The following is a 27359-nucleotide window of genomic DNA, read 5'->3' as shown; positions in this document are numbered from 1 at the left end:
AAAGTTCATAGGGTGTGAATACTTTTTCAAGGCACTGTATAGGTAGGGAGCAGGAAGGGGAGGAGGTTTATAGAGAGGCTATCTTTTCTTTCTATCCTCATATGTATCTTTAATAATGCCAAAGTCAAGCTCTTCACATAATATTTTGCTTGTTGTGCAGTGTCTTATCACATTACAATGTGTCATTTCAGAACCTCTTGCTACCTTAAAAGATGCCTATTACGATGCCACCTTAAAGCCGCTGGATGACGTTTGGAGGGACAAAACGGACATTATTCTTCACCAAATCAATGCATACTTCCCACGTATTATTAAGGATGAATGGTTGATGGAACCTATTAGACACGTTTTGCATGGCATAAAGGCTGGTGTAGATTTGGTGGGTATAAAAAATAAAAAGTCTGAAGTGTATGACTCCAGAGACTGCGTAAGAAATAGTATTCTTCTTAAAGGGAATCTGTCAGCAGCGGGATGTTGGGTGAGAGACCCCCATTCCAGTGACTTGTCACTTACTGGGCTGCCTGCTGCAGTTGTGATAACTCTGAATGCTGAGCTCTGTATAACCCACTCACACTGTTGATTGGCAGCTTTCTGCTTATGCACAGCGTACACCGAAAGCTGCCTATCAGTGGTGGCTCCAGGGTTATGCAGAGCTTATGAATATGGAGTACTATGAGGCGGCAGGTTTACTAGTCCTCTAGTGATAATCTCCTACTGGTTAAACAGTACTTTTATCAAACCTACAGCAAGCAGCCCAGTAAGTGCCACGTGCCTAGAATCAGGATATCTGTCTCTACACCATGATGCTCTCAGATTAGGAGGCAAAAGCCTGCTCACAGATTACACACACTGTGGGGGAATATCTGCCATTAGTACAGCTATTTCTTAAATTGAAAGGGGCTTTCTACAGTTTCCTTTATTTCTGTGGCTGGCAGTGCTGCTATGCAGGTAAACACAGACCTCAGACCCCTACTGATCATAAAGTAATGGCATGATTAAGCAATATAGCTTTACTTTATAAGAAAACCCTTTAACCAGAGGAAACTTCACAATTAGTGTAATAATTAAATATATTTATATAATTCACATATTCATTTATTTTAACTTAGGGCATTCACCAGATCCTGAAGTGGACAGAGAACAAGCTTTCCAGAGCAGTAAGTAGGATTCGGAAACCTCTGACAGGACTGTTTCGTTACTCCAGGTATGATTAGCAATAATTAGTGTAATTATGTCATCTTAAAGGGTTTTTCTCATATATATTTTCAAGAGAGATCTAAAGGGTAACGTTTCTCCTTGGGAAAAGCTGCATGCATGACATGCCAGTGTAAGGAGACTTATAGGCCATGCAATTCCCCTCTGGGAAATTAAATATGCAAATTGCCTCTTCAGACAGGAAAAGGACTAGCACTCTAGTGCCACCTATTGGAAGTAGCAATCCTAAAAGTCACTATCAACACCTTACCGAGCCTTGCCATATGACTTGGGACATCTGCCAAATCAGAAATTGATATTACATTTTATTTTATTGGGATCTTATGTGACAAACCAACAATAAGTAGCAAGAATTTGTGTAGTGTAAAGGAATTCATACATGTTTTCTAATTATTTTAACAATATAAATCTGAAAATATATGTTCTGCATTTGTATTTAGCCCCCTGTAGACACCCCTAAATAAAATCCTGAGTGTCCAATTGCCTCCAGAAGTCCCATAATTAGTAAATTGAGTTTACTTATGTATAATTTATTCTCAGTATAACTACAGCTGTTCTGTTAAGGCTTCAGAGGTTTGTTTAAGAAAATTTGACATCAAACAAGATCATGAAAAACAAGGAACACACCAGATAGGTCAGGGATAAAGTTGTGGATAAGATTAAAGCAGGGTTAGGTTCTAAAAAAATTTGCCCATGCTCTGAACATCTCACGTGGCACTGTTTAATCCATCAACCGAAAATGGAAGGAATATGACACAACTGCAAAACTTCCAAGATAAGCCTGTCTACCTAAAAAGACATCCCAAGCAAGGAAAGCACTAATTAGAGAAGCAGCTAAGAGGCCCATGGTTACGCTGGATGAGCTGCAAAAATTCACAGCTAAGGTTGAAGAATCTGTCCACAGGACAACTATTAGTCATATACTCCACAAATCTGGCTTTTAAGGAAGAGTGGCAAGAAGAAAGCCATTTTTGAAAGGAAACCATAAGAATTCCTGTTTTCAGTTTGCAAAAAGCCACAAAAATCCATGTACGGTACACAGCTAGCATGTGGAAGAAGGTGCTCTGCTCAGATAAGACGAAAGTAGAACTTTTGGGGCTAAATGTAAAACACAATGTGTGGCGGAAAACTTAATGCTACACGTCACCTTGAAAACACCACTACACTGTCAAACATGGTGGCGGCAGCATCATGCTGTGGGGATGCTTTTCTTCAGCAGGGACAGGGGAGCTGGACAGAGTTGATGGTTAGATGGATGGAGCTAAATACAGGGCAATCCTGTAGGAAAATCTCTTGAAGGCTGCAAACGACTTGAGACTGAGGCATAGGTTCACCCTTCAGCAGGACAAAAAACCCTAAACATCCTGCCATAGCTACACTGGATGGTTTAGATCAAATCATATTTATGTGTTTGAATGGCCCAGACACAGTCCAGGCCTAAATCCCATTGAGAATCATTGGCAAGACTTGAAAACTGTTGTTCATAGACGCCTCCATCCAATCTCTCTGACCTAGAGCTAGTTTGCAAAGAAGAATGGGCAAAAAGTTTAGCCTCTAAATGTGCAAAGCTGATAGAGACAGACCCCAAAAGACTTGTAGCAGTATTTGCAGTGAAAGGTGGTCTACAAAGTATTGACTCAGTGGGCTTAATACAAATACACAATCATCATTTTTATATTTTTAAAATATTTAGAAAACCATGTATCATTTCCTTTACACTTCACAAATACTTGCTACTTTGTGTTGATATATCACATAATATTCAAAGAAAAAACATTTAAGTTTGTGGGCATAACAAACATTAAAAAATGTGGAAAAGTTCAGCGGGAATGAATACATTTTCAAGGCACTGTAATTGTGGCTGCACCGAGGAATAAAACTTTTTTTTTTATTTTATTTTGTCATTGCATTTCGGAGAATTAGCAATCAAAGTATATGATGGTGACCAATCATACGTAAGCAGCACTCAAAGGCAAGAAGAACACACCACATCCATAGCTCAGAGCAGGTTTCTGTATGTGAGCTGTAACGATACAGCTCTGACCGCCTGGTCTAGCCACCTACCTGAGACAGTGTGGCAGGATGGACAATGCAGCAGAGCTTAGCTGTGTCACATTGTCACCCACTTGGACTTAAAAATGATAAGTGATTAGGTGTCAAATAATTTGCCAATTATCTCCGCAACAGAGAGGCGAAATTAAACAAAAAAAAGTCCAATCATGGAATAAAAAAATGGTTTTATTGGCGCATATGGAATAAGTAATTAAATAATAGCCTCAGTAAGTACCGACCTTGATGAGGTTTTCTTTCAGTAGTCCACTAAATCATGGTTTGGCCAAAAAAAGTCTACAGAGAAGTCTAAATCCGAATACAATCTACTCCCATTCATGTTGCTAATAAGGAATCACTGATGAAAGAAAACATATTTATGGACTATATTTGGTCCATGCACTTTTGCATCGTTGTGATGTCACTCCATACAGGACTCGTAAGGGAAGTTTGAGTTAACTTGTCTAGTGCGCACCTCTGGCCGTAACGTACTACACTTTCTACCATCCTGTTAACAACACGCCGAATCGGAGTAGATTCTATCTGGATTTGAACTTTTCTGTAGATTCTTTCTGGCCAAACCAAGATTTAGTGGACCACGGAATGTATATCTATGAGAAAACCTCATCAAGGTCGGTACTGACTGTGGCTCATATTTAATCATTTATTTCACAGCCATTGCAATAGGCCCATAGGACAGAATCTGGGGTGGGTAGCAAACGAGCACCAAACCTTCCTGTTCTGGCTCGGTTTTCTCTACGTGTGGTCTGATTAAATGATGACTGTTAGAGAAATTTCCGCAGAATCATTCAGATGTATGAACAGATGACATTAACATGTTACAAATGTTAAACTCTGCCTTAACAACCCAGTGTATTCATATGACTGAACTTTTACAGAATCATCTGCTTCCTCTTCCTCGTTTACATCTTATTTAAAAACAGCTCTTTTCATACATATTGTGTGGATTTGACATTGCACTTGTCTTTCTTCCTCAAATTGCTACTGTAGAATTTTGCAAAGCTCAAAGACTAGAAACATGGCCTAATTCTAACTAATAGGTACTAAACCACTCTAAAAAAAAAGACAAGAACTGGAAATCTAGCAGTCTAAAGAGATCTATATACCACACATCCAACAGTCTACAGACGTCTATATGCTACACATCTTACAGTCTACTGAAATCTACAGTCATGGCTGAAAATGTTGACACCCGTGAAATTGGATCGCCCGCCAGGGCAGTGGGGTACTCGGTACCGGGCCGGTATCTCAGAGGGAAGTGTCACAGTAGCGGTGACCCGGTCCGTGGCCCTGGGCGTCCATGTAAAAGGGGTTAAGAGTGGCTGGTTAAAGTTTATAAGTGGATGATACCCGACGCCACCTGTGGTGATCGTCAATGAAGGGGTTAAGCCGACGCTGCAGGCAGATCCTCTGGGACAGATGGTATAAGGCAGCAAGATGTAATAGCTCCCCACTGGTAGAGCTGTAGTCCCAGGGCAGTGGTAATAGGTGTTGAGGAAGAGGGTGTAGTGTCTGGCACAGAGATGTAGCAGTGCTGGAGGGTTTGCAGGAACAATGCAATGACACAACAGGGTGCAGTTTCCGTTACCTTTACTGTGCTTTGTAAATGCAGTCCAGGGTCCAGATTACAGATGGAACAGAGGCTGGCCAGCTTGGAAGCAACGTAGGAATCTCTCTATGTAGATGGGTTGTGTAGTCTCCTTTCTAGCGCTTTCTGAGGTACTTGCAGTACTGTGTTACACTGAAGTTCCACTTGCTTGTTCTCTTTTAGAACTCCCTCGTATGGCAGACAGCTGTAGCCTCCTTCTTCTGGCTCACACATTGCTGTTGTGCCTCCGAGTCTTATGTGGGAACAGAGCAATTACAGAGCTTCCTATTCCTCCGGTTTCTGCTGCAGGAACATCAGTATCCGTACCTTGGAGACCGGACTCCAGACCATGCGCTACAGCTAGAAGTGAGCCTGAACTCTGCTCAATCTTCCAGCTCTTCTCCTCACGTCCACACACATTACCCTCCTCAAATGAACTAACTACTTTCCCCTTCCTGGCCCCCAGAGAGCAGCTCCTCCCCCAGTTTTGGTTCAGAGCTCCCTTTGCTGGCCTGGAGTGGGAACTGTGCTGTGTGTTGTATTTAACTGATAGAGAGACCCTTCATTGCTTCCAAGCATGACATCACACTCCCTAGGAGGAAGGTAATGCCACTGTGGTGACCATACTCCTGGGGGCACCAAAAAATTGTTCCAGAAAATGAAGTATGTCTCCCAGAAAATTAATGCAATTATATGTTTTGTTATACACATCTTTATTTCCTTTGTGTGTATTGGAATAAAACAAAAAAAACTGAGAAAAAAAGGCAAATTGGACATAATTTCAAACAAAACCCCCAAAATGGGCCCGACAAAATAGTTGGCATCCTCAACTTAATATTTGATTCCACACTCTTTGAAATAAATAACGGCAATCAATCGCTTCCGCTAACCATAATCAAGCTTCTTACACCTCCCAACTGGAATTTAGGACCACTCTTCTTTTGCAAACTGCTCCAGGTGTGTCATATTTGAATGGTGCCTTCTCCCAACAGCAATTTTAAGATCACTCCACAGGAGTTCAATAGGATTTAGATTCGGACTCATTGCTGATCTCTTCAGAACTCTTAAGCACTTTGTTTCCATCCATTTCTGGGTGCTTTTTGAAGTATGTTTATGGTCATTGTCCTGCTGGAAGACCCATGACTTAAGACACAAACTGAGCTTTCTGTCACTGGGCACTACATTGCAACCCAAAATCTTTTGGTAATCTTCAGATTTGCACTCACCTTGCACACAGACTTGCACACACCTTGCACTCAGTCAAGGCACCCAGTGCCAGAGACAGCAACACAGCCTCAAAACATCTTTTAACCTCCACCATATTTGACTGTAGGTAATGTGTTCTTTTCTTTACGTTTACTGTAAATAGTAGAATGATATGCTTTACCAAAAACTTTGCCAGAATTATTTTGGCTTATTTGCATATAAATTGGCAAACTGCAGTCTAGCTTTTTTATGTCTGTATAAGCAGTGGGGTCCTCCTGAGTATTCTAGCATTTCATTTCATTCAAATATCGACAGATAGTTCACGCTGACACTGATGCACCCGGATCCTGCAGGACAACGTGAATTTCTTTGGAACTTGATTGGGGCTGCTTATCCAGTATCTGAACTATCCAAGGAGATAAGATACAGTGCGATGGGTTGTAAACTTCTTGATTATGTTGCGCACCATCTGGAGATGAACTTGTAACGTTGAGATTGTTGATATTGCTCAACAATTTTGATTCTGAAGTCCTTAGACAGTTCTCTTCCCCTTTCTCTGTTCTCCATGCGTAATGTGGCACATACAGACACACAAAGAATGAGTCAATTTCTCCCCTTTTTTCTAGCTTCAGGTGTGGTTTTCATATTGTCAACAACACCTGTTATTTGCCACAAGTGAGTTTCAACAAGCATCACATGCTTGAAGCAAAGTTCTTTGCCCACAATTTTAGAAAGGTGCAAACAATTTTGTCCAGCTCATTTGTGGGGTTTTGTGTGAGATTTTGTCCAATTTCCCTTTTTTTCTCTGTTTTTTTATGTTTCAATACACACAAAGGAAATAAATATGTGTATAGCAAAACATGCATAATTACAATCATTTTCCTGGAGAAATACTTCATTTTCTGGAACACTTTCAAGGGTGCCAACACTTTCGGCCAGAACTGTATATACAAAACATCCAATAGTCAACAGATGTCTATATACTACACATCCAACAGTCTACTGAAATTTATATAGTACACATCCAAAAATCTACTGAGATCTATATACCACATGGGAAGCGCACCGTAAATCCTGCCTATCGGTGACCCCGTCACGTGATCGCGGATCACTGGTGGGTCGGCATGACAACCAGAGGTCTCCAGCAGACCTCTATTATTGTCACTACTGGATTGCTATGAGCGCCACCCGATCATTGCCTGTATGTAGCAGAGCCGATCAGACAACTGCAGCTTCTAGTCTCCCATGGAGCCTTTTGAAGTAAAAAGTAAAAATATGTTTTTAAAAATATTAAAAAAAATATAAAAGTTAAAATCATCCTATTCAAAATAAAACAATAAAAAAATCAAATATGCACATATTTGGTATCGCTGCGTTCAGAATTGTCCGATCTATCAATATATTAAAAAGAATTAATCTGATTGGTAAATGGCGTAACGAGACAAAAATTCAAAATGCCAGAATTATGTTTTTTTGGTCACCACTACATTGCAATAAAATGCAATAATAGGCGATCAAAAGATTGTATCTACAGTCATATGTAAAAGTTTGGGCACCCCTATTAATGTTAACCTTTTTTCTTTATAACAATTTTGGTTTTTGCAACAGCTATTTCAGTTTTATATATCTAATAACTGATGGACTCAGTTATATTTCTGGATTCAAATGAGGTTTATTGTACTAACAGAAAATGTGCAATCTGCATTTAAACAAAATTTGACCGGTGCAAAAGTATGGGCACCCTTATCATTTTCTTGATTTGAACACTCCTAACTACTTTTTACTGACTTCCTGAAGCACTAAATTGGTTTTGTAACCTCATTGAGCTTTGAACTTCATAGCCAGGTGTATCAAATAATGAGAAAAGGTATTTAAAGTGGCCACTTGCAAGTAGTTCTCCTATTTGATTCTCCTATGAAGAGTGGCATCATGGGCTCCTCAAAACAACTCTCAAATGATCTGAAAACAAAGATTATTCAACATAGCTTTTCAGGGGAAGGATACAAAAAGTTGTCTCAGAGATTTAACCTGTCAGTTTCCACTGTGAGGAACATAGTAAGGAAATGGAAGAACACAGGTACAGTTCTTGTTAAGCCCAGAAGTGGCAGGCCAAGAAAAATATCAGAAAGGCAGAGAAGAAGAATGGTGAGAACAGTCAAGGACAATCCACAGACCACCTCCAAAGACCTGCAGCATCATCTTGCTGCAGATGGTGTCACTGTGCATCGGTCAACAATACAGCGCATGCATAACGCCTTTTTGTATGACCAAACAACTCAATCTTTGTCTCATCAGTCCACAGGACCTTCTTCCAAAATGTAACTGGCTTGTCCAAATGTGCTTTTGCATACCTCAGGCGACTCTGTTTGTGGCGTGCTTGCAGAAACGGCTTCTTTCGCATCACTCTCCGATACAGCTTCTCCTTGTGCAAAGTGCGCTGTATTGTTGACCGATGCACAGTGACACCATCTGCAGCAAGATGATGCTGCAGGTCTTTGGAGGTGGTCTGTGGATTGTCCTTGACTGTTCTCACCATTCTTCTTCTCTGCCTTTCTGATATTTTTCTTGGCCTGCCACTTCTGGGCTTAACAAGAACTGTACCTGTGTTCTTCCATTTCCTTACTATGTTCCTCACAGTGGAAACTGACAGGTTAAATCTCTGAGACAACTTTTTGTATCCTTCCCCTGAAAAGCTATGTTGAATAATCTTTGTTTTCAGATCATTTGAGAGTTGTTTTGAGGAGCCCATGATGCCACTCTTCATAGGAGAATCAAATAGGAGAACTACTTGCAAGTGGCCACCTTAAATACCTTTTCTCATGATTTGATACACCTGGCTATGAAGTTCAAAGCTCAATGAGGTTACAAAACCAATTTAGTGCTTCAGGAAGTCAGCAAAAAGTAGTTAGGAGTGTTCAAATCAAGAAAATGATATGGGTGCCCATACTTTTGCACCGGTGAAATTTTGTTTAAATGCAGATTGCACATTTTCTGTTAGTACAATAAACCTCATTTGAATCCAGAAATATAACTGAGTCCATCAGTTATTAGATATATGAAACTGAAATACCTGTTGCAAAAACCAAAATTGTTATAAAGAAAAAAGGTTAACATTAATAGGGGTGCCCAAACTTTTACATATGACTGTATATCAAAATGGTATCAATAAAAACGTCAGCTCGGCATGCAAAAATAAGCCCTCACCCAGCCCCAAATCATGAAAAATGGAGAAGCTACAAGTCTCGGAAAATGGTGCTTTTTTTTTTTTTTTTTTACCAAAGTTTGGAATTTTTTCTCACCACTTAAATAAAAAGAACAAGCCCTCACATGGCCATTTTGACAGAAAAATCAAAAGGTTATGGCTCTGGGAAGAAGGGAAGCGAAAAACAAAAATGCAAAAACGGAAAATGGCCCGGAGGTTAAGAGGTTAAAAGGTACACACATACAAAATGCAAACAGCAACGTTATATACAAATATAAAGGGACAAGATCTGTGCCTGTTCAGTTTCTCACTTTTGTCTACCTTACCGCGAAGGTTGGCACCCTAGACCTGCGCATTGGTGCCCCCCGTTGATCGACGGCTCTCCCTTCTTGCCCTACTGTACCCTGTGTCTGGAGGGATCAAGACGATAGATCAAAAAGTGCTAGTGCAGTTAAATTGGACAAATTTGTTATCATCAAGCTAGAAACAAAAAATTGTTTTTTTATGAGAAAACTCATGGATAGTCATTGCCGGATTTCTCCTTTCGTAATGTGCCGAATATTTGCTATGGGTGAAAGGAGTGGATTGCAGTAGGCCAGTTCATGACCCAAGCTATTCTGTGAAGCCGTGCTGTTGTGATGGATGCAGTATGTGGTTTAGCATTGTCTTGCTGAAATATACAAAGCCTTCCCTGAAATAGATGTTGCCTAAATGGGAGCATATGTTCTACAACCTCTGTGAAAGCTCAGCATTCATAGTGTCATCCATGATGTGTACGCTGCCCATACCATAGGCACTAATGCAGCCTCATACCATCCTAGATGCCAGCTTTTGAACTGTGTGCTGATGACAAGCTGGATGGTCCATTGTCTCTCGAGTCTACAGGACACTGCATTCGTGATTTACATTAAAGAATTTAACAGTTTAACTCGTTTTCATTCATTATTTTTTCTTCTTTTTACATTTTACAAAGCGTCCCAACATTTTGGAATTGTAGATGAACAGTATGGTAATAACCCCTCTAAATAATGATAAAAAATAAGTAAATAAATAGGTCCAATGTTTCTCAATCTTCTTGTATTCTAAGCTTTCTCTTGAATTACTTGCTTGTCCTGAGTAAACTATTGTTTTAGTAACGGGAAACTTCTAAATCTGATTGTGTTGCCAAGTTTTCATTAGATATAAGCATTGCATCCGATATTCATCATTGACCTTGCTAAGAAAAGAGGAAAACACTTCGACTTAATTATTGCCTGACTTTGCAATAACGTACACTTGTGTTGCACAATCCAAGGTTGATATTCACATGTGTTGGGTTGGAAGTGTAACTCCTACCGGGACATTCATTTGTCTGTTTCTTGTATTTTGCAGTAACTGTTCTGTCACCTTAAGTTTCCCTGTGCTTCCCATGGAATACCACTTAACAGACCTTGCAAATGTCACGCACTACATCATTGAGGAGAAGCTAATGAAACCACTAAGAGAACTGTACAGCGTGAATCCTGTAGCGGAGTATTACCGATTTAAACGAAGGATGATGGAGAGTCCATTCGAGTGTAGGTGACACTTACTTGGTGCGGTTCCATACAGGGTTGCCAGCAGTCCAGAAATTTCAGGACAGTCCATAAAACTAGGTCACTTTTTTTTGCCCTGTCCGTAAAAAATATTTAAGGCGTCCGTGATTTCTTTGAAGCTGAAGAAAATTATACAAATTATTTTGACTGTAATTATCACCATTTTACAGTTTATAGTGAATGCAGCTGATTTTTTTCATATTAGTATGATGGACTGTAGACAGGTATCACTTACAATCTTAATGATTTATTATGGTTTCCCAATGTGTCTGTAAAAAAAAAATTCTGCCTGTGATTTTTTTTTGAAGCCGAAGAAAATTATACAAATTACTTTGATGGTAATTATCATCATTTTACAGTTTATAGTGAATACAGCTGATGTTTTCGTATTAGAATGATGGCCTGTAGACAGGTATCATTAACAATCTTAATGATTTATTATGGTTTTCCAATGTGGCTGTAAAAAAATATAGTATGCCCGTGATTTTTTTTATAAGCTGTCTAGAAAAAATACAAAGTCAAGTTGGCAACCTTGCTTCCATGTATAAAAATTCTGGCTTTATAATGTTATCTACTATATAATCGTCTAATTCTGTCTGTCTGTCTGTAATGGAAATCTCGCATCGCTGATTGGTTGTGCCCGGATGGCCGCGACCAATCAGCAACAGGCGCGGTCCGGCTGTGAATTGGCGCGGAATTCGAACGACGCACGCCATCGCTACCGTCGGGAGATCTGCGGCGCTAGCCTCTAATCTCCCAACGGTTGCCGTGGGTCATCTCCTGCCACCATCAGGGGCTTATCTACAGCATTCTGTAATGCTGTAGATAAGCCCCCGATGAAACCTGAAAGATAAAAAAAAAAAGAGTTCGGGTCCTGTTACACGCTTCTATGTCCCAGCAATCCCACCAACGATCCGACGTGGTTGGGATCGCTGGGACATAGTTAGCTGATCACTGGTGAGCTGTCACATAGGCAGACTCACCAGCGATCAGGACCAGCGGGCACGCTGGTATCCAAGGTAAACAGCGGGTAACTAATGAAAAAGATGCGGGTAACTAAGCGTTGATTGTTGCTACGTGTCACACGCAATGATGTCGTTTTGACATCGCTGCAACGTCACCAAACTGGTGACGTTGCAACGATATCATTCACTATATTGTTGCGTGTAACGGGGCCTTTAGATTATACTCACCCTGGCGTTCGGTCCGGTCCGATGAGTGTCGCCAACCCGTCCGGCGCTTCCCATCTTCATACGATGACGTCCTCCTCCTTGCTTCTCCCTCGGCTCCTGCGCATGCGTACTTTATCGGCCCTGTTGAGGGCAGAGCAGAGTACTGCAGTGCGCAGGCGCCGGACCTCTCTGACCTTTTCTGGCCCTTGCGCACTGCAGTACTTTACTCTGCAATCAACAGGGCAGATAAAGTATGCATGCACAGGAGCCGAGGGAGAAGCAAGGAGGAGGACATCATCATATGAAGATAGGAGGTGCCGGACCGGACGGAGACACCCACCGCACCTCCCCCTGATAATCTAACATGTTTCTTATTTTTCAGGTTTCATCGGGGCTTATCTACAGCATTACAGAATGCTGTAGATAAACCCCTGATGGCAGTGGCCCCAGCTTATGCGGCAAAAATGGGGTGACAGATTCCCTTTAAATAAGCTACATACATATTCTTGAATACCCGATGCCTTAGAATCGGGTCACCATCTAGTACTGACATAATATGCTAAACTTAAGATAGAAGCAAAATAAACGTATACCCTGCTGTAAGTATAAAGCAATAGTGCCTATAGATAACATAGGAAAAAAGAAAAGGTGCTGCAAGTGTGTTACCCTCAATGGAAGACACAGCGAGCAAAGGATTGTATATTTTCACCTGTGGGTTGTGACCCAGCACAACTCCGTACTTGTAAGAATGAAAGACTGCTGCTCCAACCACTGACCCGCACACTGGTGGGTGCACTGCCACAGTATGAAGGCAAGGGTGGACAAGTGAGACCCTTTTCTTCACTCTGTGGCAGCGCCCAGGGATAATCACTCTTTTTCCTGTATGGTTTTAATATAAATAATATCGGCTACTTACAGTAGCAAACACCGTTTTTGATTTAAAAAAATGTAAAAGCCATCCCACTAGCGCCAGGGTGTTCCCAGTGGGGACGGTCCTAACCTCTAGTAATAAAATTTTATTAGGTGTCAAAAATGACCTGTGTGAATAAAGGCAGAGCAGGACCAGAGTGCAACTATGGACACCCTGCAATGGGAAGCTATATAACGTAATGCCCTGCTTTTCAAAGTGTTTATTAAGTACCTTATGTCATTTATATATACTATTGATTTTTACTTACAGCAGGGTAATGTTCATTTTGCTTCTATTTTAGGTTTTGTCTGTTTAATGGCCAGTGTGAACAAGCTCTTACACGTTGCATATACTTGTACTCTTATACTACACCTAACACTTCAGTTCATTTCTTTTGATTTTTCTTTAGTTTCTTGCACACAGTGCCCATAAGGGTGTGCCCTCCCTTTCTTTGAACTTGGCGTTACGTTATATAGCTTCCAATTGCGGGGTGTCCATAGTTGGTCCCTGGCCCTGCTTGGCTCTTATTCACATTGAGGTCATTTTTGATACGTGGTAAGGTTTTAATACAAGAGGTTAGGACCATCCCGATTCGATACACCTTGTCGTTGGTGGGATGGCTTTTACGCTTTTTTTTGGAAAAGATATTATGAATCCTAATTGAAAAAATCATTTTAGCCCAAATACATGCATTTAAATAATTCAAAAACTTTCCCCAAACTTGGAAAACGTCTTTAAAATGTTTTAGACTTCCTGACTCTGATGTTAAATGAATATCATACACAAGCTCAAGATCATAAAGACTTGAAAAACATAAGCTATGGGATCAGTTTGTCTTCTTTATGTATTTTTATACTTTATTATCTCTGTCTCTTTTTTCACTAGATCACGCCGTGTTGATTGGAAACAAGCACATTGTGACCTTTGATGGAAACATTGCGGATCTCTCTTCTAAATGTAGCCTCCTGTTGGCAAAAGATTTTCTGCACGATACATTTACTATAGTACTGAACCAAGGCACTAGTGGCCAGAGGTCATTACACGTAGAAATGAATCAGGTTGCCATTGACATCTATCCTGGACTAAAGGTAACATTTTCAGCCTCCATCCAACATTGAAGTTTAATATTAAAATTTCATTTCTTGATGTTGATCATGTTGATCTCAATATTTTTACACAGATAGAAGAAAACTGCCAAAACCTCGATCTACCTACGTTTAAGAATGGAATATCAATAAAAAAGAACGTTAATAACATCGAAGTCTCAAATCAAGAAGGAATAACTTTACAATGCGACAATCACTACGACGTCTGCAGTATTACCCTGGAAGGATGGCATCATGGTATAAGTCAAAGTGAAGCAACTATGGAACCAGTGTAGTTAAATATCCAATTACAGTGGATGCTCACAAATGTTAGAAGTTGTGATCCATCAAATAAGTGGTGTAAAGTTATCGTTACGGACGTTCTTTGAGCCGTCAAGTCCTGTACTGTCACACATTCTGCACCATAAGCAGTGGACCTGTGTAAAAGTGTTTTCAAATCTTCTTCTTCTTCTTCAGGAGCGCACTGCTCCCCATCCTCTTGACTTCTTGCTTGTTAGGGGGACGGTGCACTCCTGAAGATTCACAGTTCAGATCAGCTGAATTGTTGAGCTACTGGTCTGTACTGTGCACTCTCTATCCGAGGCCACCACTGCATTTTTCTGCCTGCCTAAAAAAAGGAGGATACTGCGGAAAATGAAGTTAGGCAGGGCACAAAGTGACCCGCCTGCTTCATTAAAGACAATGGTGTCGTTGAAAGCTCTGACAGACCTACGGACAAGTGGCTAAAATGTGACACGAACCCGACCTTACATGACCTGATTATTTTGTAATTCTAGGAGTCTCTGCTGGACATTTTGGCACTAATGACAATGAAGCTGGAAATGATCTCCTGCTTCCAGACCACTCTCGTGCAAACAGCACACACGACTTTTCACTGAAATGGCAGGTATTTATCCATTCTGCATTGATCTTCCTGAGTTTAAAAAAAAAAAAATATAATATATCAATATAAAATATATTACCAATATATTTAAAACACTGTTAGTATGTATTAGCAGCATTAACCCCTTCATGACAGCCAATACGTATTTTTCCTGACCTGAGATATAAGGGAATATCATCCCCATATAGGTGACAATCCAGCAGCTCTAGGCTGTCCACTATATCTGACAACTTGCTGTATCACAAATCAAATGATAGGTGTTGGCACCATCCATATCTGTTTAACCCCTTAGTTGCTGCTGTCAAAAGTGACTACATTAAATAAATGGTTATTAGATTGTGGGGACTTGCACTTTAATCTAATTGATACACCGAGATTATGATTCTGTGGTCCTCATGTTTGCCATAGCAGTTCATGGCCAAATAGCGGCCTTAGAGTCTCCCGGCTGTAACGACCGGTTCAGAAGTTAGCGACATTTAGGTGGTAAACAAACACTTTTTCCTTCCGGCTATACCACTTTCCATTAATTCCTGAAAATCACCTGAAGGGTTAATAAACTACCTGACAGCAGTTTTCAATATGTCAGGGGGTGCCGTTTTTAAAATGGTATCATGTTTGGGGTTTTCCAATATATAGCACCCCCAAAGTCACTTCAAACCTGGATAGGTCCCTCAAAAAAATATATTTTGTAAATTTCCTTGAAAAAATGAAAAATCATTGCTGCATTTTTAAACCTCCTAAAAGGCTAATAAAATAAATTAGCGTTTTAAAAATAGTGGTGATGTAAAGCAGACATGTGGGAAATGTTATTTATTAATGTTTTTCTGTGGTATGACTATCTGGATTAAAGGGATAATCATTCAAAGTTTGAAAATTGCAATTTTTTTTACATTTTTGTCAAGTTTCTGATTTTTTTTTTATAAATAAACACTAAATATATCAATCTAAATTTACCACTATCATAAATTACAATGTGCCATAAAAAGCAGTCTCAAAATCACTGGGATTTGTTGAAGTGTTCCAGAGTTATGACCACATAAAGTGACATTAGTCAGAATTGAAAAAATTGGCCCGGTCACGAAGGGGTTAATACTTATATTTGTTTGTACTATCTTACCTGTACTAGCTCGTAAAAACTCTCCCCTACTATCTCTTGTGAGATTGTATGCCAGTTGTTTTAAAAATTTAATATGTAAATATTTTTTATGACACCAGATTAATATTATAACTACTTTTTTTGGGACTGAAACATTATTAATTTACATTAAAATAAAACATAATTTCCAAGTAATGAAAATTAACTATGTCCCTTCCCCCCTCAAGATTCATGGTAATAGTTCTTAATTCTCTAGTGAATAGTTATTTCATTTCCTATAGGTGACAGTTTAAACCCTTCCCAAAATCCACTTTACGCATTTGGAACAAATTATTGGGAGGTGTACGGAGCGGGCTCAGCGGCTGAGCCCGTCCTATTCCCATGGTATGATGGCTGTGTTACACAGACATCGTATGCCTCTAACAGCCAGGGATCTGAGCTCTGTCCGCTGATATTAACCAAATACATGTCGCGGTCAATCTTTGACAGCCGCATTTAAATCGCTCAAACCAGGGACTTGCCGTTCCATGTCCCTCATGAGGCATTGCATTCAAGAGGTGCGGAAAGGTTGCAACGACTGTGTGGGTTTTGCTGAAGATCCTCGTGCATGCTATGATGAGATTCCTATGAAGAACAGCCTGTAGCTTGCATTCATAGGAGACCATGATTTGTCCTATACTTTACAATACAGGTGTATAGCATAAGCAATCAGACGATCAAAGGTTGAAGTCCTCTGGGAGACTGAAAAAAAAGGAAAAAAAGGAATGTTTTTAAATATATTAAAAGACATTAAAAATTCAAATCACTTCCTTTTCCCCTCATTAAAAAAAGAAAATATATTTGGTAGCACTGCATTTGTAAAAGTCCGCTCTGTCAAGATATAGAACTAACCTGATCAGTAAACACCGTAAAGACATTTTTTCTTAGAAATGACAAAAGTACAGTTGTTAAATTGCCACGATGCTGCTAAAAATGCACAAAAATTTCCTGTCTATCCTGAAATGCTAACAGTATAAAAGCTCTCATGCAGCTCCATCCTCAGAAAAATGATAACGTTATGGGTCCACTAAAATAATTTAAAAAATGGACAAATTTGGTAATGTCGTGAACATACTGACCTGGAGAATCATGTTTCTGGGTCACTTTTAACACACACATAAAACTGAAGCCCAAAAAAAGTGTCGGAATTGTTTTGGTTATTTTTTTTCGCAATCTTTCCACACTTGTAATTTTTTTTAAATTTTCCATTACATTGAATGGTAAAATAAATGGTGTTATTCAAATGTACATAAAAATCAATCCCTCATACAGCTATATCGAGGAAAAATAAAAGACGCTATGGCTCTTGGAAAAAAGGGGAGGAAAAAAACTAAATTGGTTGCATTGTGAACGGGTTAAAATAATCCAGCAAAATCAGTAATAGTTTCCTGTAGAAACATTAGAACATGTGATTATTTGCTTTTTCATGATTTCCGTAGGTTGACAGTCAGTGTAGTTCCGGAAGAAAGAAGGTGAAGGCCTGTACCACTGCACCTCATCAGAAGCTATGTAAAGCCTTCTTCCAAGGGGGGCAGTCTGTGCTCCGGAACTGCTTCAGAGTTGTAAGATTTTAGAAAAACTATTTTTAAAAATGTTTTGTTTTATATATGTGTAGCTGTAACACTGGAGACCTGTTAGTCTTCTTTGTGACTTCAAAGGGTAAATGTGCTTCTACACCTTAGATAACGTGTCTGGTCAACAGCTATCTCTCTTGACTCCACTATATACAGGAATGTCAAGGATAAGGGGGCCGATACACACAATGATATTGTGAACGATATCGTTGCAACGTCACCAGTTTGGTGACGTTGCAGCGATGTTGAAACGACATTGTTGTGTGTGACATGTAGCAACGATCAGCGATCAGACGGCTGATTGTTAATTGTTGCTTAATGCTCTGGGCCTTAATTCTGTCATTGGTCTCCAGCTGGACAGCACACGTCGCTGCCTGTGACAGCGAGAGACCAACGATCAGCGACGCTGGGAGCTGGTATCCAGGGTAAACAGCGGGTAACTAAGAGCCGCGCGGCTCTTAGTTACCCACTGTTTACCCTAGATACCAGCGTGCTCGCTGGTCCTGATCGCTGGTGGGTCTGTCTATGTGACAGCTCACCAGCGATCAGCTAACTATGTCCCAGTGATACCATCCACGTCAGATCGTTGGTGGGATCGCTGGGACATTGAAGCATGTAATGGGACCCTAACAGTAGTTTTTCAGATATTGCATGGGAGAGATCACCCAGATTCCACCACTGCCACCAAGTTGTAAGGTAAAAGCAACTCCTCTGCCTCCAATCGTCAGGGCAATTATGCAATTCACTAACCATAGATGTTCAAGGCTGCTGCCGCTGCGTTTACTACAAGGCTGGTTATTGGGGAACTCACAGTGAGTGTATGGTATATACACCTCAGATTCCAGCTCATGGAATATATAAATATAACCCAGAATGGTTACTGTCAACTCCACAATAACAAAAATGCACCACTACTAGCTGCCAACACCAATCATTTATACAGGCCGATTAGACACCCAAAACAGGTTGCATATTGTTTGAGGGGTGCAGTTTACAGAGCAAGAGGAACAGAGATATTACATTTTATATATTTAATTCAGACAGGTAGGTAGTGTTTATAGAAAATATAGAAAGAGGTTACAAAATGGGAGCAAAGCAATATATATACAATTACAAGGAATAAAAAGGAATAGCAAAAGAAAACTACTAAACCTCAAATCACGGAAATGGTTCAGAGCTTAGCAGAGGGAGGTACTCCATAGGAAAACGGACAGAACCCACAGCAAGCTGTACTTTCCAAGTCTGATGAGAATGACCGAAATCCAAATACTGCTTCTTATCAGATCAAGGTTACAGCTAAATACCTACCCTTAGGGAGCTCATATGGGGTCTGATTGTAAGATGTGCTAGGTCTGTCAGAATTTTGTGAGATCCCCAACTTACAAGATAGCTTCGCCCCTGGAGGTGGTAGATATTCTTGTCATGTCATGTTTTTTATTGTAATTTTATCTTTACATGGAGATGAAACATGACAAACATCTCCAAAACGTCTAAGAAGATTCTTTTATTAGTGCTTTCATTAGAGGAAGCACTTTGGTTCGTGCATAAAAAAATCTCAGACCTGATGTATTTTTCCCAACAAATCTCCCTATTGTAATCACCTGGACAATTAAAGAGACCTCTACTTCAATGGAGATGGCTATATCATCTATCACTTCCTACTTATAATTAATTTTCTCCAGCTATAATTAGCTTCTTTCAGCCACAATCCCATATGTTCAATCTGAAGGTGATATATGCCCTCTGTGAAATTTTTATTTTTTCTCTATGACAATGAACATTCAAGAAAGGCAGAGTAAATCGCTACCAGTCTCATCTGACAGGAGTGTATCTGACTGCAGAACAAGAGTATTGAACACACTTCTTGCGCCATCTGTTGTGGAAGAGTCAGAAGGCCCCCATACATATTAGATCTTTCACCAGGCAAGATGAAATTGGAGAATTTGGTTGACTGTAATATATTCAAGAAAGTGACCCTTTATTCCTACAATCCTCAGATTGTTGAAAATATATAGGATGTTCACAACCCCAGAGTCACATTAGCATTAAAGGGAACGTGTAACCTTAATATACTCAACTATCGCCATCTTCTAAGGGATCTAGTACTGTTCTGCTCCTTTTCTCAATGACGTCACTGCTCTTCTGACTCTCCGTGTCACACTGTGCGCTTTCACAATGTAAGTCTATGGAGCGACAGAACAAGGCTTCATAGGCTTTAATTATTAAAGAGAGAAAATTATTTTTTCCTAATATTCAAAAGCCATATTGCTATTCATATTTCATATACTTCACATTGACATGCTTTAGCATGATAGAGTGCAACCTTTTTCTGTATACAGTCTGAAGGGCAGTGATGTCACTGAGAAGAGGAGCAGAACAGCACTGGATCCCTTAGAAGACTGTGGTAGGTGAGTAACAATACACTACATACACATATACACAGCTGGCCACAACTTGAGAAAATAAGTCTGGCTTCAGTTTCAGATTTGGATGTCTCTTCTTGTCGTCGTAAAATCCATGCATCACCTTACTGTGTTTTAATGTTTGTCTTCAGGTTCCGCCCGCCCCGTTTTATAGAATGTGTGTAGAAGACATTTGTGATTCACACGAGATTAAACCCATCTGTAACTTGGCGGCTGCATATGTCCATTTATGCAACCGAAACTTTGTTCCTGTAGAAATACCTTCCCAATGCGGTGAGTATTTTAAACCACTCCAAAATTGTGAGACGGAGAGCGAGAATACAGCCATAACAACTCATTATTTCCTTACTAAAGCATTAAGCTTATGAAGGTAGCATCATTCTTTGGTAATACTTTTCTGAAGACAAATTCATGGAAAAGAAAAATGGATGGATAAATGTGAAAAAATAACAAATACTATTGAAATATAGGCGTGCAATCTACAGGCGAGCTGCAACTTGTAGATTACACAGGTCAACGAAAAAAATTTTTTTTTCTGGTGTCCAAAATATTTTAATGAATTTGGGGTATTTTTGGGGTGCTGATTCTGAATATGTCATCAGTTTTGCCAGATTGGCTCAAGTTTTTGAGATTTTTGGTATCTTATTTATAGCACTTGTTGGTAAATGCGACGCATCATCTCATTAATTTCTTTGGATTAGTACTTGAACTGAGCAGTTCTCAATATAGTTTTGTGTTAATTAGTGTTCTAAAAGTTTGTTCATAGCTTGATTTTTGCACTAACTTTATGTTGTTGTCTGTTTTCCAGTGAAAAGCATGAACTCATCATGAAGAAGTTGTCTTAACGATCCAGACTCATTCTGTTACATTTGTGGTGAATATACACTGCCAAAACATAGAAGAAACATAACACACTTCGTAAAAAAAGTGTATTTTGCCTATTTTGGGGTTATGCTTGGGGACCAAGACAAGTTTTGGGCACCACACATAGTGTGCAAAGCATGTATCGAATTATTACGAAAATGGAGCAAAGGACAAAGAAAAAGCTTCAAATTTGGTGTTCCAATGGTGTGGAGAGAGCCAAAAAATCATCATGATGACTGTTATTTCTGTGCAGTGCAAGTGCAAGGATTCAATAAGCATAAGAAACGAAAATGGGAGTAACATGGAATCTGCAAGAAGGCCTGTCCCTCATTGTGAAGATGTGCCTGTACCTGTGTTTACCATAAATAACAGTCATCATGATGATTTTTTGGCTCTCTCCACACCATTGGAACACCAAATTTGAAGCTTTTTCTTTGTCCTTTGCTCCATTTTCGTAATAATTCGATACATGCTTTGCACACTATGTGTGGTGCCCAAAACTTGTCTTGGTCCCCAAGCATAACCCCAAAATAGGCAAAATACACTTTTTTTACGAAGTCTGTTATGTTTCTTCTATGTTTTGGCAGTGTGTATTCACCACAAATGTAACAGAATGAGTCTGGATCGTTAAGACAACTTCTTCTTGATGAGTTCATGCTTTTCACTGGAAAACAGACAACAACATAAAGTTAGTGCAAAAATCAAGCTATGAACAAACTTTTAGAACACTAATTAACACAAAACTATATTGAGAACTGCTCAGTTCAAGTACTAATCCAAAGAAATTAATGAGATGATGCGTCGCATTTACCAACAAGTGCTATAAATAAGATACCAAAAATCTCAAAAACTTGAGCCAATCTGGCAAAACTGATGACATATTCAGAATCAGCACCCCAAAAATACCCTAAATTCGATGAAATATCTTTGGCACCAAAAATGCTGTTGACCAGTGTTATTTATTTTCCAACAAGAAAAGCATAAATCTCAAACTACCATCAATGGTAATGTCACTATCCTGACTTTAATGTAAAAGACAATTTGTGCAGTAGCTGGATATGAAAACAGGTGCTATTTCACAATCTCTATGAATATTACAGAGCAGGCAATAAAAAATGTCATAGCGAAAAAACCCTGAGATCTGACTCTAAATTAGAGACTTTTATCACTGATGTAAATGGAGAGTTGGCTGCAAAGCCGCTGGTTCTCCACATTGATAATCACATGCACTAAACTAAAGAAACCAGAGTGCAATGATCCTAACGGCCACCGGGGGCAAAACTAGAACTGAAACCACCACAGTGCAATGCCCCTAATGGCCACCGGGGGCAAAACTATCTTTAAGCACCACAGCTTAAGGGAAAAAAAAAAAGGTTACTAGTGCATTTAATCTGTCATGATCCAGCATGGATCATGACAGACGTCTCCTGGTGCTATTGTAAGAGTCGAGTCATCCAAATACTGAAGATATGAATGTTACTTGAAATTGAATATTTGACATAATGTTCATTTTATGACAGGTCTGAACATTTTATGCTAGGGAGATCTAGTCCTAATCCCTATCCATTCAGCACAGCTGCCTTATAACAGTGTAGAGTTTTATTGCTCGAGTTTTATAATGGAACGTTTTGTAATTTTCTACTGTGCATACGTTTCAATTTTTCACCATTTTATTCTGTAATTGAGAACATCTTGGCTTACATCCAGCAAACACCATGCAGAAATGTAAGTGACCACATCTGGAAGATTTCTAGAGTTGTAGTAATGCTCTGTGAGCTAAATAGCCTAGACTTCAGGCTTACACATTTAAAGGGAAGCTGTCAACGGATTTTTAGATCGCAAAGGAAGGTCACCGCAAAAAAGTATCTGCAATGGTGATTACTTCCATACCTTTATATTATACAGTGGGGGAAATAAGTATGTGATCCCTTGCTGATTTGGTAAATTTGCCCACTGACAAAGATATGAACAGTCTATAATTTTAAGGGTAGGTTAATTTTAACATTGAGAGATAAAATATCAAAAATAAAATCCACAAAATCACATTGTATAAATTATATAAATTTATTTGCATTTTGTAGTGACAAATAAATATTTGATCCCTCTGGCTTACAGAACTTGATACTTGGTGGCAAAAACCCTTTTCGGCAAGAACAGCAGTCAGACGTTTTTTGTAGTTGCTGATGAGGTTTGCGCACTTGTCAGGAGGAATTTTGGTCCACTCCTCTTTGCAGATCATTTCTAAATCATTAAGATTTTGAGGCTGTCGCTTGGCAACTCGGAGCTTCAACTCCCTCCATAAGTTTTCTATGGGATTAAGGTCTGGAGACTGGTTAGACCACTCCAAGACCTTAATGTGCTTGTTACATAGAGTATTGAACAATAGATATTTTCCAGTATGCTGATTACCCGTTGTATAAGTCAAGCTAGTTTATGTTGACCTGCCAACCGGAGAAGAACGAATTATGCAGAATTATTAAATACTCAAACAATGCAAATTAATAAATAATTGGATATTCTTCTGTATCAAGAAAACTAGAGACTCTTTACAAAACCACAGCCTGGAAAACTCTACAGGACAGCAGCCAGGACATCATAGCTCCATCACAAGGGACAAAGATTTGACATTCTAAGGGATGTCAGCTCAGGGGACGACGGTCCCGGCTGAAAGAATACAGATCTGCTCCATTAACAATCACTGAACTCATGGATACGTTTGGGGAAGCCAGGATTTGGACCGAGAGGTTACCTGGCTCCATGGAGTTGTTCAGAGAAACCCTTCGGTCACCTGGCCTCGTACCTTAATGGACTGTCAGCTTCCTAAGATTTTCATTAACTCCTCTCTGTGCGTGCCACAGGTGGGGATAGTCGGCCATGGAAGTGCCAAATTTGCAGCTGCTATAATCCCGGTGAGTAAGCAGAAGTGTGAGACTCTGTACTCTTTGCACCATTTTGGGTATTTTGCTGGGATTGTTTTATATGTTGTCTGTTTAGTTGTTCAATAAAGTATTGCCACACTGTTTTACCCTCACCCTCTGTTGTCTGAATAGTATTGTGCCCACAGTAAAAGGAGAGTGGGATGAACCCTGGTCCATGCAGTCTTGAGCCACTGGACTAGAGCACCTGCTGACCCCCTGTGTGTCCACATTTTGGTGGCAACGGTGGGATACTGCTCAGCCTGGCGAATCAGGGGGAGCTGCAGGGGACTAGTGTTCTAGACACCATCAAAGGCTGCACAACCAGGGAGGCATACAGACAGACCCAGAAGACCATACGTGAGGCATATACAGCAAGTTTCAGACGCCACTGTGTCCAACCCGACCAATTCAGCCTTGAGAAGAGGAACAGAGTGGATCTATAATCGCAACAAGAAACTGCAACTACAGGAGCTGTGCCAGGTTTTATGGATTGAATATCAGGCCACTGACACTCAATTGGATTTAATCCAGGAACCACAAGGTGAGGAGGACATGATATGTGGATGCAATGGATACGAGTTGGCTCTCATCAATTACATGTGGAGGTAGTTGGCCCTGGAAGCTCCAAAGTCGCAGCTGCAATAATCATAGTGAGTCAACGGAAGGGTGAGACTCTGTAATTTTGCACCATTTTGGGTATTTTACTGGGACTATTCTTTATGTTATTTGTCTGTTTGGTGGTTCAATAAAGTATTGCCACACTGTTTTACCCTCGCACTGTATTGTCTGAGTAGTATTATGCCCACAGTAAAAGGAGAGCAGGCGTTCAGTGGGATAAGCCCTGGTCCTTGTGGTCTCGAGCCAGTGGGCTTGAGCACACGCTGACCCCCCGTGTCTCCACACACCCCTTTTAAGTCTTAGCCATATTTTAGTGAGTGGAAACAGACACAGACAAAATAATTCAATTTACCTTATTAACAATTGCTCAGAGTCATTTGGGTTTTGGAGCAGTGGCGCAGTACTTGGCACACTGTTGCTTTACAGATTTGTTGTCTAGGTACTTGGCAAGTATAGTTTTGATACAAAGCTCTTGCCCATGCAGCACACTAATACCTCAAATATACCACATTAAACCCCAAGCTAAAATTGGTCCTAGTGTGTGTATGAGATAGGGATAACAGATTGTGATCCTCCTTGGTGACAGGGACTTTACTGCACTTCCAAATATGTTGGCGTTATATAAACAAGAAAAAAAGAATAGAAATTCCATTAAAGTCTCCAAAACTGATACGTATCCAGTCGTAATAGCTGAGTCTCCAGATTCTTCGGTGTACGGCTGTTATCGGCCGCTATGCTGCTTCTTAATGTGCTGCATTCGTCCGGATGGTGATGATCAGCACACTACTCATTGTGACATCGCCACTTGTCCTTGATCTATAGCTAACATTTTAAGAGTGAGGGTGCTGTAATCGCTGTTTTGTTGCTAGCACTCCATTGCTGACATCGAGGTCATTTGCTATGCTTATAAAAACATTATGGCCTTCCCACAGTTTGTTTTTCCTCAAAGCTGTGCTGCATTTACTGAAAGCAGTAGAGTGAAATACATATCATCGCTGGCCAGATGCTGTAGTGATGGAATGGGCATTTCATTGCGCTGCGGTAATGTGTCTGCCCGGCGGGCTGCTCATTACTAATGTGCACCGCTGGCTTTCTGGTTGTATGATAATAAAATGAAATCCTATTTACTGATCTCTAATCTATATCTCCACGTTGTCGTAAGACTAATTGTTCAGGGATCAGTTTGTTGTCTGTATTGTTACGCATACTGAATAGTTTTAGATCATTGCTGTTGGTAATTTTCTCTTGGGGCTGCATATTGCTGTTGGCTGAGTCGTGGCAGTGCAATGTTTGTTAACATAAAGAATTTACAAATCGAGGATACTGAACAGTTGGTAAGCGAGGCAGCTAATGGAGTCAGAAATGAAGGCTTTTTCCAGATGTGGCAGAGTTTTTCCATAGATTTAGCTGTTAGGGTATGTGCCTTCTCTGCACCTGAAAATGCAGCATAAAATGAACTTAGTGCACAACAATGTCAAAACAGTTAAAAAATTGAAGCACTTACGTACAGTAAATGATATGATCATGCTTCTGCTCGGAAGCTGCCCACTCTCTAAGCTTAAAGGGAATCTGTCATGTCCAATTATGCTATTAACCTACAAATATGAGGTTAATAGTGTTATGAAGGTGCCCGGCCGCTGTACTGAAAGCGCGGCCCCCCGGAAGAACATGAATTTTTTTTCTCCTGGGAGCCGCCGACTTTGTCATGCAGGCTTGACTGGAGCAGTCAGAGTCACCGTTTACAGCACTGAGAGTTGCGGCTGTACACATGCCTCGGCACCCACTGACAACTAGCTCTGTACTGATATACTGATGAGACATGTGGCTCGGTATCGATGCACTGCAGAGCCATCTGTCAGTCTGTGCTGGGGTGTGGCTAGTGTGGCGCCCCTGAGGACTCAGTTGCCACAGAGGTACTGCACCTCCTCCTAAGGTGTGGTGCCCCACCGTCCAGGTAGGTTGGGGGCTCCTGACCACGCTCCAACACTTGCATCCCACACAACACAGTAGTTCAACAAAGCCACATTGCGGCTCCCTGCTTGGAGTGTAGCAGAGCACCTTTGGTGGCTCCCTGCTTGGAACACTAAACGTGCTGGGAGGCGGGTGGAGTTAGAATACATAAAAGAGCACGGAGGTTTAGAGTTTCAGAGAGTTCAGAGTCAGTCAGTGAGGAGTGAGGAGAGAAGATCCCTGGGAGAGGGATGGAGGAAGGAGGTGCTGCAGCAGATCTCAGTGACCTGGGTCTGCTGGCACGGGAAAGGAAAGAAGGAGAAAGACATTGAACAGAAACCTGTTCTTCCATAAGAAGGAAAGACTAGTACGGAACGTAGGAGTAAAAGGGAACAGAGGACGCGGGTTAGAGGAAGAAACCTGCCTAGAAGTTCTAAGCGCAAGGCCTGGGCCCGGTCCCCGAGGTTGTATGGACACTAATGGTTCTGCAGCAGACACCGGTGGAGTAGTGGGCTGTAAACGCACTACTCCCATCTCAGACTTGGGGGCACAACAGCAACATTGATAGTGAGCCGGGACTTAAGAAGCAAGGAGTCCCCGAAGCAGGCTACAGCTGTCTGCAGTACAAGGAAAGTTCTTGGGAACATCTGTCAGGAGGAACTCCAGTGTAACTCAGTACTAGGAGTACTTCACACTTAAAGGCACTATAAGAGGAGACGTTCAGAAAGGCACATGTTGGCGGAGTGTTGGAAGGGAGCATTCCATCTGACCTGGAGGGTGACTGAGTCCCTGACCCCGAGGACACAGCACAGAGGCAGGCACCTATGTGTACTACAGACTGTGAGTAAAGCTTTGGAACTACATGCCCTGGTGTCCTCCATTCATTCCTGCGCTAACACACTCAGCACCGCTACATCTGGGTACCAGCTTCTACACCGCCTGCACCTCTCC

At 40.6% G+C, this 27359-nt stretch overlaps 1 protein-coding gene across 1 annotated transcript in view; it reads left to right on the top strand.

Annotated features, from left to right (window-relative positions):
• The window catches only part of LOC141047663 (uncharacterized), a 294273-nt gene that overhangs the window by 262425 nt on the left and 4489 nt on the right, over window positions 1–27359 (top strand). Inside the window, exons 44-51 of the mRNA XM_073542859.1 lie at window positions 192–379; window positions 1110–1204; window positions 10653–10837; window positions 13823–14025; window positions 14118–14280; window positions 14820–14929; window positions 17501–17623; window positions 20190–20331. Coding sequence (XP_073398960.1) covers window positions 192–379; window positions 1110–1204; window positions 10653–10837; window positions 13823–14025; window positions 14118–14280; window positions 14820–14929; window positions 17501–17623; window positions 20190–20331 — 1209 coding nt within the window. The remainder of the gene's footprint in view (window positions 1–191; window positions 380–1109; window positions 1205–10652; window positions 10838–13822; window positions 14026–14117; window positions 14281–14819; window positions 14930–17500; window positions 17624–20189; window positions 20332–27359) is intronic.

Source organism: Dendrobates tinctorius, unplaced genomic scaffold, assembly GCF_039654945.1.
Source record: "Dendrobates tinctorius isolate UK_male_01 unplaced genomic scaffold, ASM3965494v1 ptg000129l, whole genome shotgun sequence".
In the NCBI taxonomy this organism is placed as follows: domain Eukaryota; kingdom Metazoa; phylum Chordata; class Amphibia; order Anura; family Dendrobatidae; genus Dendrobates; species Dendrobates tinctorius.
Note: the sequence above shows the minus strand (reverse complement) of the source record. Positions and strands in the feature narration are given on the sequence as shown.